The 13,314-nt window shown below is 40.7% G+C and overlaps 1 protein-coding gene across 8 annotated transcripts in view; it reads right to left on the bottom strand.

Moving 5' to 3' along the window:
* Window positions 1-12,623, bottom strand: part of MTM1 (myotubularin 1) — a 103,570-nt gene extending 90,947 nt beyond the window's left edge. For 3 of the 8 annotated variants that reach the window (XM_036304726.1, XM_036304723.1, XM_036304718.1), the window contains exons 1-2: window positions 12,562-12,580; window positions 10,877-10,947 (exon numbers count right to left, since the gene is read on the bottom strand). Coding sequence is in view for 5 of the 8 variants with exons in the window: in XM_036304723.1 (XP_036160616.1) it covers window positions 10,877-10,882 (6 nt within the window). In the remaining 3 variants the exon portion in view is untranslated. Of the gene's footprint in view, window positions 1-10,876; window positions 10,948-12,561 lie in introns of all 8 variants that reach the window. The other 5 variants (XM_036304719.1, XM_036304724.1, XM_036304725.1 and 2 more) reach the window with 3 other exon arrangements.
* Between the last annotated feature and the right edge of the window lie 691 nt (window positions 12,624-13,314).

Raw genomic sequence — 13,314 nt, forward strand, 5'->3', positions numbered from 1 at the left:
CCCAAATTATTTCAGCCTAGAGCCAAAAACCAAGGCCTCACTCAAAGACTTGACACCATTGAGGACTTTTTAAAAAAGTGCCATGATCTCTTAAGGCACTTCTAAAGAAGAGTTCAAAAAATGGGCTGGATAATTTTGATTTGGAGCTTCCTGTTTCTTCTCTGCATGGGCTAGAAGTAAAAAGCAGAAAGTGAGATTTTTTTAAAAATGTTGCATAGGGTCTCCCAATTATTGAAAATGCTAAGCTTGATATATCTTAATTAGTCACAATTTACAAGAGCAGGTTGACCTTGAAGGTTCACAGAGATCAGCACCAGGACTAGAAGCCTGCCCAAGAGGCAGTTTGCCACAGTAGTTAGAGGAGTGTCCAAAAGCAATCTCTAAAGACTGGCTTCATTAGAAGCCTTGGAGATTCAGAAAGAGAAAGACTTGCAGTGACCCAGAGTATGGACAATGTTTATCTTCCTGCTTGGGGCAGTTACCTATTTTTCTAGCCATACATACAAGTGGCCACCCACCCCTGCTATAGAAGAAGGTGAAAGAAATGTGCGCGCGCGTGTGCGCGCGCACACACACACACACACACACACACACACTTCTAGAACTTGGCACTGTTCACAGGGAGGAAGTTTTCATAGATGTGGAAGAAATAATCTAAAAGTCAGAAATAAAAAAGCAAGGAGATAAAGAGGAACCAAAACCAGTGTCAAAAGAATGGCAAAGAAAGGGAAGATGAAGAAATTCCAGTACTATTACTATAACTGTGACACATATAAATCTAACACAGATAATTTCCATGGCTTCTGAAGGAGCATTATATGCTGCTCCACAGAAGAATAAAAATAATTCCCACACAGGCCAGTGTTGCACAGTAGTTAGAGTGTCTGCCTGTGCACCTAAGGATCAAATGTTTGATTCCAGGTCAAGAGCACATACCTGGGTTGCAGGTTGGATCCCGGGTGTGGGAGGCAACCAATCGATGTGTCTCTCTCATATCAATGTTTCTCTTTTTCTCTCCCTCCCCCTCCATTCCTCTCCTCTCCCTCCCTTCCTCCCTCTCGCTCTTAAAAAAAAAAAAAAAAAAAGCAAAGGAAAAAGTATTCTCGGGTGAGGATTGAAAAACAAAAAAAGAATTCCCAAGGTATATTATCTTCCTGAAGATGGTATCTGAGACATACATAATTCTACAAACATAATTCAACATCTAATCATAATAAAAATAAACTCTCAGTAAACTAGGAATAGTCAAGGGAACCTATGTAAAACCTATAGCTAACATCATTCTTAATGGTGAAAGATGGAATACTTTCCCACTAAGTGTGGGAACAGTGCATTCAATATCTTTCAGAGATCTTAGCAAGTTTAATAAGGCAAGAAAAAGAAATAAAAGGCATAACATATTGGAAGGAAGAAGTAAAATTGTATTTGTAAATGACATGATCATGTATGTCAAAAAAATCCTAAAAATATTACAGAAAACTATTAGAACTACTAAAATTAGTAAGGTTACATGATACCCAAGGTCAACATAAAAATTGTATTTGTATTGTTAGCAATAAACAAACAGGAATTAAAGTATAAAATGGGGTCTGTTTGCCACTATAGAGCGAAACATATGAGCTAAAACTGCAAAGTTTTAGAGCAGTGGTCAGCAAACTCATTAGTCAACAGAGCCAAATATCAACAGTACAACGATTGGAATTTCTTTTGAGAGCCAAATTTTTTAAACTTAAACTATATAGGTAGATACACTGTTATTAACTTAATTAGGGTACTCCTAAGGCTTAGGAAGAGCCACACTCAAGGGGCCAAAGAGCTGCATGTGGCTCGCGAGCCGCAGTTTGCCGACCACGGTCCTAGATGGAGACATAGGAGAAAATCTTTGGGAACTTAAGTTAGGCAAAGATTTCTAAGAGCACAAAAAGCACAAACCATAGCAGGAAAAATGATAAACTGGATTTTTTTAAAAGAATAGTTTATTGAATTTTAGAGAGAGAGGAAGAGAAACACCCACGTGAGAGAGCAACATCCATTGGCTGCCTCCTGCACAGCCCCCGCTGGGGATCAAGCCTGCAACCTAGACATGTGACCTGACCCAGAATTGAACCAGCAACCCTTTGGTACATGGGACGATGTCCAGCAAACTGAGCCACACTAGCCAGGGCTAAACTGGATTTTTATCGAAATGAAAAACCTTTGCTCTTTCAATGGCACAGTTAAGAAAATGAAAGGATAAATCACAGTTTGGGAAGAAAGTACTTGCAAATCACATATCTGATAAAGGTCTGTATGGTCTGTATCCAAAATGTATGAAGACGTCTTATAACTTAATAATAAAACAATCCAATAAGAAACAGGCAAAATATTTAAGCACACACTTTACCAAAGATATATGAATGGCCAATAAGATATACATGAAGAAAAAAAAAAGATATACATGAAGACACACTCATCATCGTTAGTCATAGGAATATGCACATTAAAACCACAATGTGCTACCATTACACACCCACTGAAATGGCTGCAATTTAACAAGACAGATAATAAAAAGTATCGGTGAGGACATGTGCCACGCAGAACTCTCAGACTTTGCCAGTAGAAATGCAAAATGGCACTTTGGAAAATAGGTTGACAGTTTCTTGTAAAGTTAAATATACACTAAATATATGGCCCAGCAATGAAACATTTAAGTCCACATAAAAGACCTGTAAGCAAATGTTGATAGCACTCTATTCATAATGGCAAACACACACACACACACACACACACACACACACACAAAACAAACAAACAAACAAACAAAAAAAACAAAAAAAACCCCAAAAAACAAAAAACAACCCAGAATCAACTCAAATGTTCATCGACATGGACAAATTATGTTACAGTATATTACAGCCACACTTCAGAATACTACTCAGAAACAGAGTCACCAACTGCTTATACATGAGACAATGTGGTGGATGAGTACAAAAAACATTCTGCTAAATAAAAAACAACCACAAGATACTATATAAATCTACCCTCAACACATCTCAAATAACTACTAGTATTCAGACCACATTATTTGACCTTAATACAGTTAAATTAGAAATCAGTTTTAAAAATACCTAGAGCTCTAGCTGGTGTTGCTCAGTTGGTTAGAGTGCTGTCCCATGCACAGAAGGGTCTCGAGTTCAATTCCCAGTAAAGGTACATACCCAGGTTGTACCTTCGATCCCCAGTCAGGGAACAAAGGGGAGGCAACCAATTGATGTTTCTATCACATTGATGTCTCTCTATCTCTTCCCTCCCTCCCTTTTTTCCTCTCCCTCTCCCTTCCTCTCTAGAATAAATGAAAAACATATCCTCGGGTAAGGATTAAAAAAATACTAATAATAAATAAAAATACCTAGAAAATATATTTGTAAATTTAAAAATAGACTTCTAAGCAACTCACAGGTGAATGAAATAATCACAATGAAAATTAGAATATACATATACTATAATTAAATAATAAACATACTATGTTTTAAAATATCAAAACAGCAGAATAAATCCAAACAGAAGGAAGAAGAAAACAGAGATTTCCAGAATGTATTTTAAGTGAAAAAAGCAAGAAGCTGATTAGTGTATGTAGTATGCTTTTTTGGTGTAAGAAAAGGAGGGAATACAACTGTGTGTGTATGTGAGTGTGTACATGCTTACTCAAATTTTCAAAAGAAGAAACATAAAAGAATAAATTTAAAATTAATGATATAGTGTCTGGACAGTGTGGCTCAGTGATCAAGCATAAACCTATAAACCAGGAGGTCACAGTTCTATTCCCAGTCAGGGCACATGCCCAGGTTGCAGGCTCGATCCCCAATCAGGAGCGTGCAGGAGGCAGCCAATCAATGATTCTCATCACTGATGTTTCTATCTCTCTTTTTCTCTCCCTTTCTCTCTGAAATCAATCAAAATATATATTTTTAAAAATCACAAAAAACTAATGATATTGATTGAGGAGGGTGGGGGTAGACAGCATGCTTGGCAGGAGACAGGTATGAAAGTAAAGCTTCCCAGAATATACCTTGATATAAATTTGACTTTAAAATCATATGAAGTTGTTACTCACTAAAAATTAATCAAAATAATGAGAATAAAATTATGCTCATTCATTTCTGCTTGCTGACAAACCTCATACTACATAACCACAACTGAAAAAAGCCCTTAGTAAGACTAATCAAGAAAAAAGAGAGAAAGCATAAATAAATAATATTAATATTTAAGAATGAAAAACAGACAAAACTACAGATATGGCAGATATTAACTGGTAGTTTAAAATCTTCCCATACCAAAACACTAGGCCCAGGTGGCTCTAGGGACATGTTTTTACCAAACACTCAATCCAATCTTATACAAACTTCTAGAGACCAGAAAAAAGGGAATTTAGTACTCTCAACCCACTTTACAAGGTTAGCAAAATGATACTAAACTAGATAGAGACAGCACAGAAAGGAAAATTAAAGCCAAATCTCACTCACAAAGACAGATATAAAAATCCTGAAGAAAATGCTACCAATCAAATACAGCAGTAAGAAACACATTGTGTTCACGTGAGCAATACAAATCTGACTAATGCAGCAAAGTTATATTAGAAAATCCCTTTTAATAACTCACACATTAACAGGTTTAAATTGGGGAGGGAAATGTATCTCCATAAAGGCAGAAAAAGAGGGCTGATAAAACTCAACATCTATTTATGCAAAAAAAAAGTGTACACCAGAATTTTGCCTACACAAAACCTAAAGTAAATATAATACTTTCTGGTGAAATATGGAAAACATTGCACCCTCTCAAATACAGATCTTGGGCCCACCCCGAACCTACAGAATCAGACACTTCACCCTGGCTGACAGTGAACTTGTCATTTGGGCCACACCCTTAGGTGATGCTGATGATCTGGCTGCTCAAAGTCAAAGTGGGAGTCAAAGCAGCACAAGGGAAGGGTTCTCCAACAGTTGAAGACCCACTGACAACAAATCTGCATTTCAACCTGAAGTCCAGGTGATTAGCAGGGCAGTCAGCTTGGGGATATGAATGCTCCTATCATAGCTGCTCCACAGCAGCACGCCAGAATCACCCAAGCAGTTTAAAATGCAGATGTCTGATCTCCCCCATATCAAATAAATCTGAAGGTCTGTTGGGGGAGCCTGGTCAGCAGGTTGTTAAAGCTCTCTAGGTCAGCGGTTCTCAACCTGTGGGTCGAGACCCCTTTGGGGGTCGAATGACCCTTTCACAGGGGTTGCCTAAGACCATCCTGTATATCAGATATTTACATTATGATTCATAACAGTAGCAACATTACAGTTATGAAGTAGCAACGAAAATAATTTTATGGTTGGGTCAGAACATGAGGAACGGTATTTAAAGGGCCAGAAGGTTGAGAACCACTGCTCCAGGTGATGCTAAAGAATAGTCAGCATGGCAAACCACTAGGTTTTCCATCCTGGCCCTCTCCAAAGAGCCTGAGAAGAAGGAATTCTTCAAGTTCTTTGAAGATGCCCCCAAGAAAGATACTTGCATTTCACATGTATATCAATGGTGACTTCTTAAACTGGCTTACCAAACTGAAATGGAGAAAAGAATTCTCTGGTACTTAGTGGAGATGCTGTGAGGAGTCAAATTAGATATATGTCATAGCACTGGGCAAAGGGCTTGGCCCAGATTACACCAAACACCAACACGAGGTTTCACACAGGTGGCAGTGGCCTTGACAGCGAATCTGCTAACATTACCTGCACATTAAGGTCAAAATTATCTCTCACCCGGCCGGTGTGGCTCAGTGGTTGGATCTTAACCTATGAACCAGGAGGTCACGGTTCGAATCCGGATCAGGGCACATGCCTGGGTTGTCGGCTTGATCCCCAGTGTGGGGCATGCAGGAGGCAGCCAATCAATGATTCTCTCTCATCACTGATGTTTCTCTCTCTCTCTCCCTCTCTCTTCCTCTCTGAAATCAATAAAAATATTTTTTTAAATGTATCTCTCCAAACTGTGCTGTCCAACACTGGAGCCACCAGGCAATGTAGCTCTGAAAACGTGAAATATGGCTAGTCCAAATTGAAGGGTGCAGTAAATGGAAAGTACATACCAGAATTCTACAACTTAGTACAGAAGAAGGGGAAGACATCTCACTAATTATTATACTGATTACATGATGAAATGATATTTTGGATATACTGGGTTAAATCAAAATCTATTATAAAAATTTATTTCATCTGTTTCTTTACTTTTTTAATGTAGCTACTAGGAAAACTGACTACACGTCACATGAATTATCTTTCTAGTGGGCAGTGCAGTCGATGGGTCAGTGGGGAAGCCAGGATATGAATTGCTACTTATCCTAGCTTCTCAAACTTTCATTTGCATACAGATCACTTGGGTGGGGGTCTTATTAAAATGCAGATTCTAGTTGTGCAGGTCTGGCAGGGAGCTAAGATTCTACATGTCCCCTAAACTCATGGGAGCTGAGGAGGAGCAGGGCCATCCAGGTGCTATTTATCAACAAGGAAAAACTGTTTGGTGTTAAGAAGTGATGGGAACTTCTAGAAGAATGATCACACCAATTCAGAGTTGATAATAGCAAGTAAAGGAAATGGCCAGCAGGGTTACACTCAGCCTCAACTTTCAAAAATCAGTTATTATGTCTTGCAGGGAGGATTACAAAGAGGTGAGGGTCAACTCCAATTGCCTTCTACCTGTGAGGGCTGTAGGGATTGGAACTTGCTCTCAGATGGGAACCACTGATATGTACAAGGAACAATTCTGGACTAGGAAGTTTGAAATGGAATCTTGACTGGTGTTTCTTATATCCTGCCTACCACATAACCAGTGTCAAGAGCAACACCCTTCTGGGGTCTCACTGAAACCAAGTGTAAGTCTTCCTTCTTATTATGACCCACAAATAGTACTGACATGTCATGGCCAGAGGTCATTGCTGTGCAGGGTTATTTCTTATTTCAGTAAAACAGCTCAGGTCAATTGCAACCCTCTTGGAATGAACCTTGAGAGCAGTCCCAGTTCTCCTCAGTCCTTATGTAAATCATCTTGGGAATATAAAGGAACTTAAAGTTCAGACAAGGACATTATAAGCACAACTACCTGAGGCTAAGAATTCCCTTCAGGACCCACCTCTGCCTCCAGAGCTCCCACGCAGGGTAAAAAAGGACACCATGATCCGTTCCACTGCAAGAGGCTCTGGGAAACAAACTGTTTCCTTCTCACAAAAATCTCAAGGATGTGATAGCAACATATAACAATGACTACAAACTAAAGAAAGGGCATTGCTGTGTTGTCAAGGTCTGCAGGCAAGGGAATCCAAGCTGGAGGAGTTACAAACAAGTTGCTTTCTCTTTACTTTCAATTATTACCCTTTAACTTCCCTTACCCCTGCACACCCCCATACCAGCAAGCAAAACCCCCCAAAACGAACCTAACTGAAAACTGTTCATGACAATAGTCCAAAAATTCAGAAGCTGGGAAGAAAATGGTGGGAAAGCAATATGTGAGACCTCTCTCTCAGCACTGGACTTAAAGAACTTTCTTATTCATTTGCTAATTGACCATGGAAAGAAAGGCTAAGCATGAGCTCTGCTGTTTCACGTTGCAGTTGCAGTCAGGGATATAAGCCACAGACAACTGAATTTCTTGAAATGAACTCATCCAAACAATTCTAAACTTTGCCCCCCTTGCCCAGTTGAAGTCAAAGAATGTTTAGTAAATGTCTACTGCATGAAGAAGGCTACATTAGGTTTAACCTGCCCAGAACAACGTCTCCAACCTCAGCCATCTTAATTACAAGTTTGGAAATGGAAAAAAGCTAATACTGAAATACAAAGGTGTTACATATTAAAACGAAGAGTTGAGGAACATGATACTAAACTAATGTAAGTACATGAAATTTTCAAGAGCTACTTAATGGAGTAATTTCAAGATACTGAGAATCAAATTCAAGTAACAAACAAAGGAGTACTCAGCACCTGTCCTGTTTGAATAAGGCAGTGAGGACCTGGGGAGCAACTGGGTCACTGGATTTCTTCTTGTCCCAACACTAAGAGGCCATCAGCCAGTTTAGTATGGGTGGAGGAACCTGGCAGTGTCTCAAGCTGCATTGAGGATCTAAGGTAAGACACTGCAGAAAAAGGCAGGGGCTATTCTGTGATGGAGAGATTGCCTTGCTATCTATCGCCCTATGATTGTTGGTTTTACAGTACTATCATTTTAGTAATAAAGAAAACGGAAACTTGGGAGGTGTACCAATGGCTTCAGATCCATTTGAGAGAGTCAGATAAAACACTTGCATATCTCAATGCTGACAGAAGAGGGAGAGTGAGGCAGAGGCCACATCTTTAGCTATGGGGGAGATGAGCTAAGAACAGGAAGGACGCTGCCCTCTAACACAAGTTCTCCCAATAATGATGGCTTATATAACACACAACTGCAATAACAATAATGCCACCGTGTCTTTAAAGGTTGTTGCTGCACATTTGACTCTCTGAATAGCTCTGGGAATTTGGTAGGGCAGGTTTTCTTAGATCTATATTACAAATGGAAGAGACACCAGCAGTGAGGTAAAATGACTTGTCCCGTGTCATAGAGTTAAGAGGTGCAACTGGGACTTGAACTTGTCTTATGGAGTTCAAACTCAAGAAGATTTCTACCACGTTACATGACACAAGGCTCTTTCCCACTACTTGTTCCTCAGGTAGAATCAGAATGAAGGCAGTAGTGCAGGATGCCAATTTTCTAAAGAAATGCTTGCCACATTCTTAAAAACAAAAAGATGAGATTGTCTTGGCATTCTTGTGAAAAAATACATTGTAAACATTTAACATGAAAATCCATCCTCCAATTACATAATGGCAGGGGTCCTCAAACTCTTTAAACAGGGGGCCAGTTCACTGTCCCTCAGACCATTGGAGGGCCAGACTATAGTTTTTAAAAAAAAACTATGAACAAATTCCTATGCACACTGGACATATCTTATTTTGAAGTAAAAAAACAAAATGGGAACAAATACAATATTTGTATTTGCATGTGGCCCGCGGGCCGTAGTTTGAGAACCCCTGCATACTGGCAACTGGATCTCCAGTTGACTAACTCCAACTGGGTCTCCTGGTTCCTTCTCGCTTTCAAAGCAGAGGGATTTAAAGGATTCTCTTGTTCTATTCTTATTTGTAACAACAAACAAAATATGAACTCAAGTTATTTGAATCTAGACAGTAAAGGGAACTTACACTGCAAGAACTCTGATCACTGCTGCCAACATCACATGAAACTAAATGCTCTATTCAATAATGAAATGAAGAAAAATGTCTAGAAAATCAGGCTTACTAGATTTCCAAAACTTTATTAAAACATGTCTGAAATCCTTTTATTTTATTTAAAAGAAAAAAATGGAGTTCCATGTAGTTCAAGTCAAAAGAAAGGGGTTCCATGTAGTTCAACTTTTCTTGAGAGCCTATTCTAAACATTTAACATAGAGCATCACTCAGTCCTATCCAACTTCCCTTTGAGGAAGTTACAATTTTTATTTTCATTTTACAGATAAGGAAACTGAGGTACAGAGGTAAGTAGCTCCCCTAAATTCACACAGATAATACTAGAGCCTGGATTTAAATCCAGAGTCAATAGCTTATAGGCAAATGACAACCCCTGTCACCCCATCTGCCAGAAAGGAAAAATGAACTGAGAAACTAGAAAATAAAGAAAGCAGAACTTCAAAGAGGTCAGAAGCAGGGACAGGGATTACTAAAGAATAATGAAAACAACCACTTATTCTTTTATACAATTAAAAAAAAAACTTTAGAAATAACAAGAAACGCTAGCCTTTGAAATCCTTTGGCCACCAGTTCAAAATGTCGCCTAGTAAGCCTTGAAAAGGCTCTGCTTTTCTCATTTTGGAGCCTTCAATAAGAGCAAGAACCACATGTTCTTTTGGTGGTTTTTAAAGTAACTACATTTTGTTAATCCTCCTTTTATTTTGGAACAAAGATTACTAGAGTAGTTTATGTAACTTTTATCATTTTTCAGAACCTGTACAAATGAAAACGTTTGTTTTGAAGCCACTGAACATATAGAACATGAGAGAACTGAAAAGGTATTAACTAAGCAGATGAACTTTTTTTTTTTTTTTTGTCAGATGAACTTTCAGAATAAGCTATCATTAATGCCAGTTTACTGGCATTCTTGTTCTTAAGAAGCTGAGTGCTTCTTCACTCTAGAGCTACAGGCATACCTTGTGTTGTACTTCACTTTATTGCACCTCACAGATGTGTTTTTAACAAATTGAAGGCAAAACCAAAACCCTCCACAAGCAAAAAGATGACCACTCACTTTACTGTGGTGGTCTGGAACTGAACCTGCAATTTCTCCAAGGTATGCCTGTAATTTCAAAATGAATTTTTCTTTACAAACCACACAATATGAAGATTGACAAGAACCTACATTTCAGATAGTAGGTTCCCAGTACAAACCAGTGTGCAGGAAGAGAAATCAACAACCGACACTGACCTCAACAGTGTCTTCTGTAGCGAGAGTGAGGTAACCACTGATACAGCAAGGGACTTGAAAACTACCTCTCTAGGTGTTTAAAACCACTTAATGTTTGCATGTAAGGGGGAAAATTCAATTAAAAATGAGGCTGTGGTGCACTTATCATCCAAAAGGGAATGTCTGGAGAAATGATGGATTCCACAGAATCTGAGTCAGACAGATTTACTTTTCAATTTATTTACTGTAATGGAGTAGTATGTCTGTTTCAAAATTTATGCACTGTAATTAGTCGATGTATTTACAGTAATTTATTTATTATAATTAGTCTAAAACTATCAACTCAAAGTAATGTCCAACTCACTCTCATTCATGCCAGCCTGTTGTCATCATAGAGTTCCAAAGCTCTATTTTTCTTCATATTGTTCATCTCCACTGGAAAATATAGCATTGTTTATTTTTTATTGTCTACTTCCCTACATATTAGTTCTGTAAGGCAGGGACTTCATCAGTGGTACTGTCTGCTGTCTTCCCAGTGTGTAGGACATTGTGAACAGACCACAGGCCTTCTGGGTTGAATGAATGAATGAAACAACTGACAACTTGATAAATGTGTTAAAATTTTAAGGTAAGGAGACCAATTATTTAATAACCACACCAAAATCTGAAGACTCCAATGAATGTTCTCCACTTTCAAACATGTCAGGAGCTTGCTATACCCTGCCCAGCACCAATGGTTTGAACCTAATCAATGGTGTGGAATCTCTCAAGGATAGATTTGGTTTGTGAAATAGCCAAAAGTCACTCAGAGTCAAATCTAGTAAATAAGTTAATTGTGCCCAAAATATATGTTGGATGAAAACAACATGTGTCTATAAATTAACAAGCTTGTCTCATTTGGCTGGTAATCTGGTTTAGAAGGAAATTCAAAACAGTTTGAGCTACAACAAAATCGCTGGCTCAGTCTCAAACTCTAAGGTGGATAGTTTACAAGGAACAAAAACTGAGCCATGATTTAAAAAAAAAGTACCTAGGCTAGCCAGCCGCCAAGATATCCCCCAGAGACCCGACTTATATTAGCTTTGCCATTAAGTTGTCTGGCAGCCTGTGTCACATTAGTTATCCTCTCTGAGCTTCAGTTTCCCCATCCAGGAAATAAATGAAGTATATGAACTTCAAGGTCCCAGTCAATTCTAAAATGCCATCATTCTATTGTGAAGGTTTAGTAGTTCTGTTTTAAAACCAGTTACAATCCACTTCACCTCATCCTTCGTATGCGTATAAAAGGCGTATAGTATTTTTTGCAGCCGATCATTTCATCTTTGCTTAGGCAAATACTAAAATTAGTTTTCACTTCCTGAGTGCAGCAAAAGACAGTTAAGGGAGGTAACCCGGCAAACAGCGCTTGCTGGTGCCTGTGCATACTTCCGACTGCGTTTCAGGGAACTAACCTTTCCCTTTCAGATCTTCCTTTAACTGTTGCAAAAACAGACAAACCTCCCATTTGTGACAGAAACAAACACTGGCAAAGAGCGCAGAACCAGGACTCACGGCAAATGACCAGCTGTGGCCGCTCCACAGAACCCACGGGGGATGAGGCGGGCACCCACCCCGCGCGCAGAGCCGCGGTGAGGACCAGCAGAGGCGCGTCGCCAGGGAGACAGGGCGGCCGCCTGGCCCACTCGCCGCCCCAGGACCGGGAAGTAAAGTCCAGGCAGCGGCCACGACGCCCCAACCCCCATCCCCCGGCCCTCCGGCCCTCCGGCCCGGATTCCAGACCCGACCTTCGCGCGCCATGGGCCTGAGACCTTGGACGAGGAGAACCTGGAAGCCGGAGGCACCTGCCTGCTGCTCTCTGGCCTCAGCCCTGGCCGGCGGGAACAGCCAGGCATTTGGGCAAATCCACCCACCCCCCGGGCGCTGCGAGACACCTCGGGACCTGCCGTCCTGGGGAGTCTCAACTTCCTCTTCTTGGTCCCCCACCCCACCACATCACGGGTCCCCGCAACAGCCAGCTGGGAGACAGGCCAGCCGCAAGCGTTCACCCACCTTGGGATCCGGGCGCCACCGCCGTTGCCAGGCTGCTGGGCTCCCGGGCCCCGCTCCGCCCCCTTCAGGTCCTCCCCCTGCGGGCTCCCCGCCCTTGGCCACCGCCCTCCGCCATTTTCTGCGCGCCAGTTGGCGAGGATGCATCACGTGACAGGGGCGGGGTGGACGGAGGGCTCCAGGAAGCCTACAGAGCCTCTCCCAGGGGCGGGGCTCTTCGCCCAGGAGGCTGCTGGGAAACCCTCTTTGAAGGGTCTGGCGAGAGGAGGCTACTGGGAGTTGTAGTTTAAAATAGGGTGCTGGGAATGGGCTGGCCAAGATACTGGAGGCAACCCTTGGAGTAGGATCCAAGCAGAGGCTCCTGGGAAGCGTAGTCCCAGGACTCCTGTTTTTCTCCAAAAAGGGGAAACCCAGATGGAAAACTTCCCTAGATAAAACTTTAGCGGAGGTCACTAAATTTAGCTATTATTGGGTACATAAGGTTGGCTACGTGAAGTTGAGATACTAAAAGGGAAAAAAGAAGTTTCACTTTCTCTCGTGCAGAATCTGCAATTCACAAACACAGCTCAAAGTTGAGGCATTCTTCATCCAATGATAGCACCTTTGCAAGAACTCTCTTGAGACTTAGTGACAAAGTTCCTTCTACTTTTTGAGGTTTGGAGCAGGCAAACATTAATAGAGTAAAAAGAAAGAAAAAGAAAAAAAAGGAGGAAGACCGCTTCCAGAAGGGAATTCAGTGTGCAATTTAAAACACAC

The sequence above is a fragment of the Myotis myotis genome, unplaced genomic scaffold, assembly GCF_014108235.1.
Source record: "Myotis myotis isolate mMyoMyo1 unplaced genomic scaffold, mMyoMyo1.p scaffold_m19_p_4, whole genome shotgun sequence".
Lineage (NCBI taxonomy): Eukaryota > Metazoa > Chordata > Mammalia > Chiroptera > Vespertilionidae > Myotis > Myotis myotis.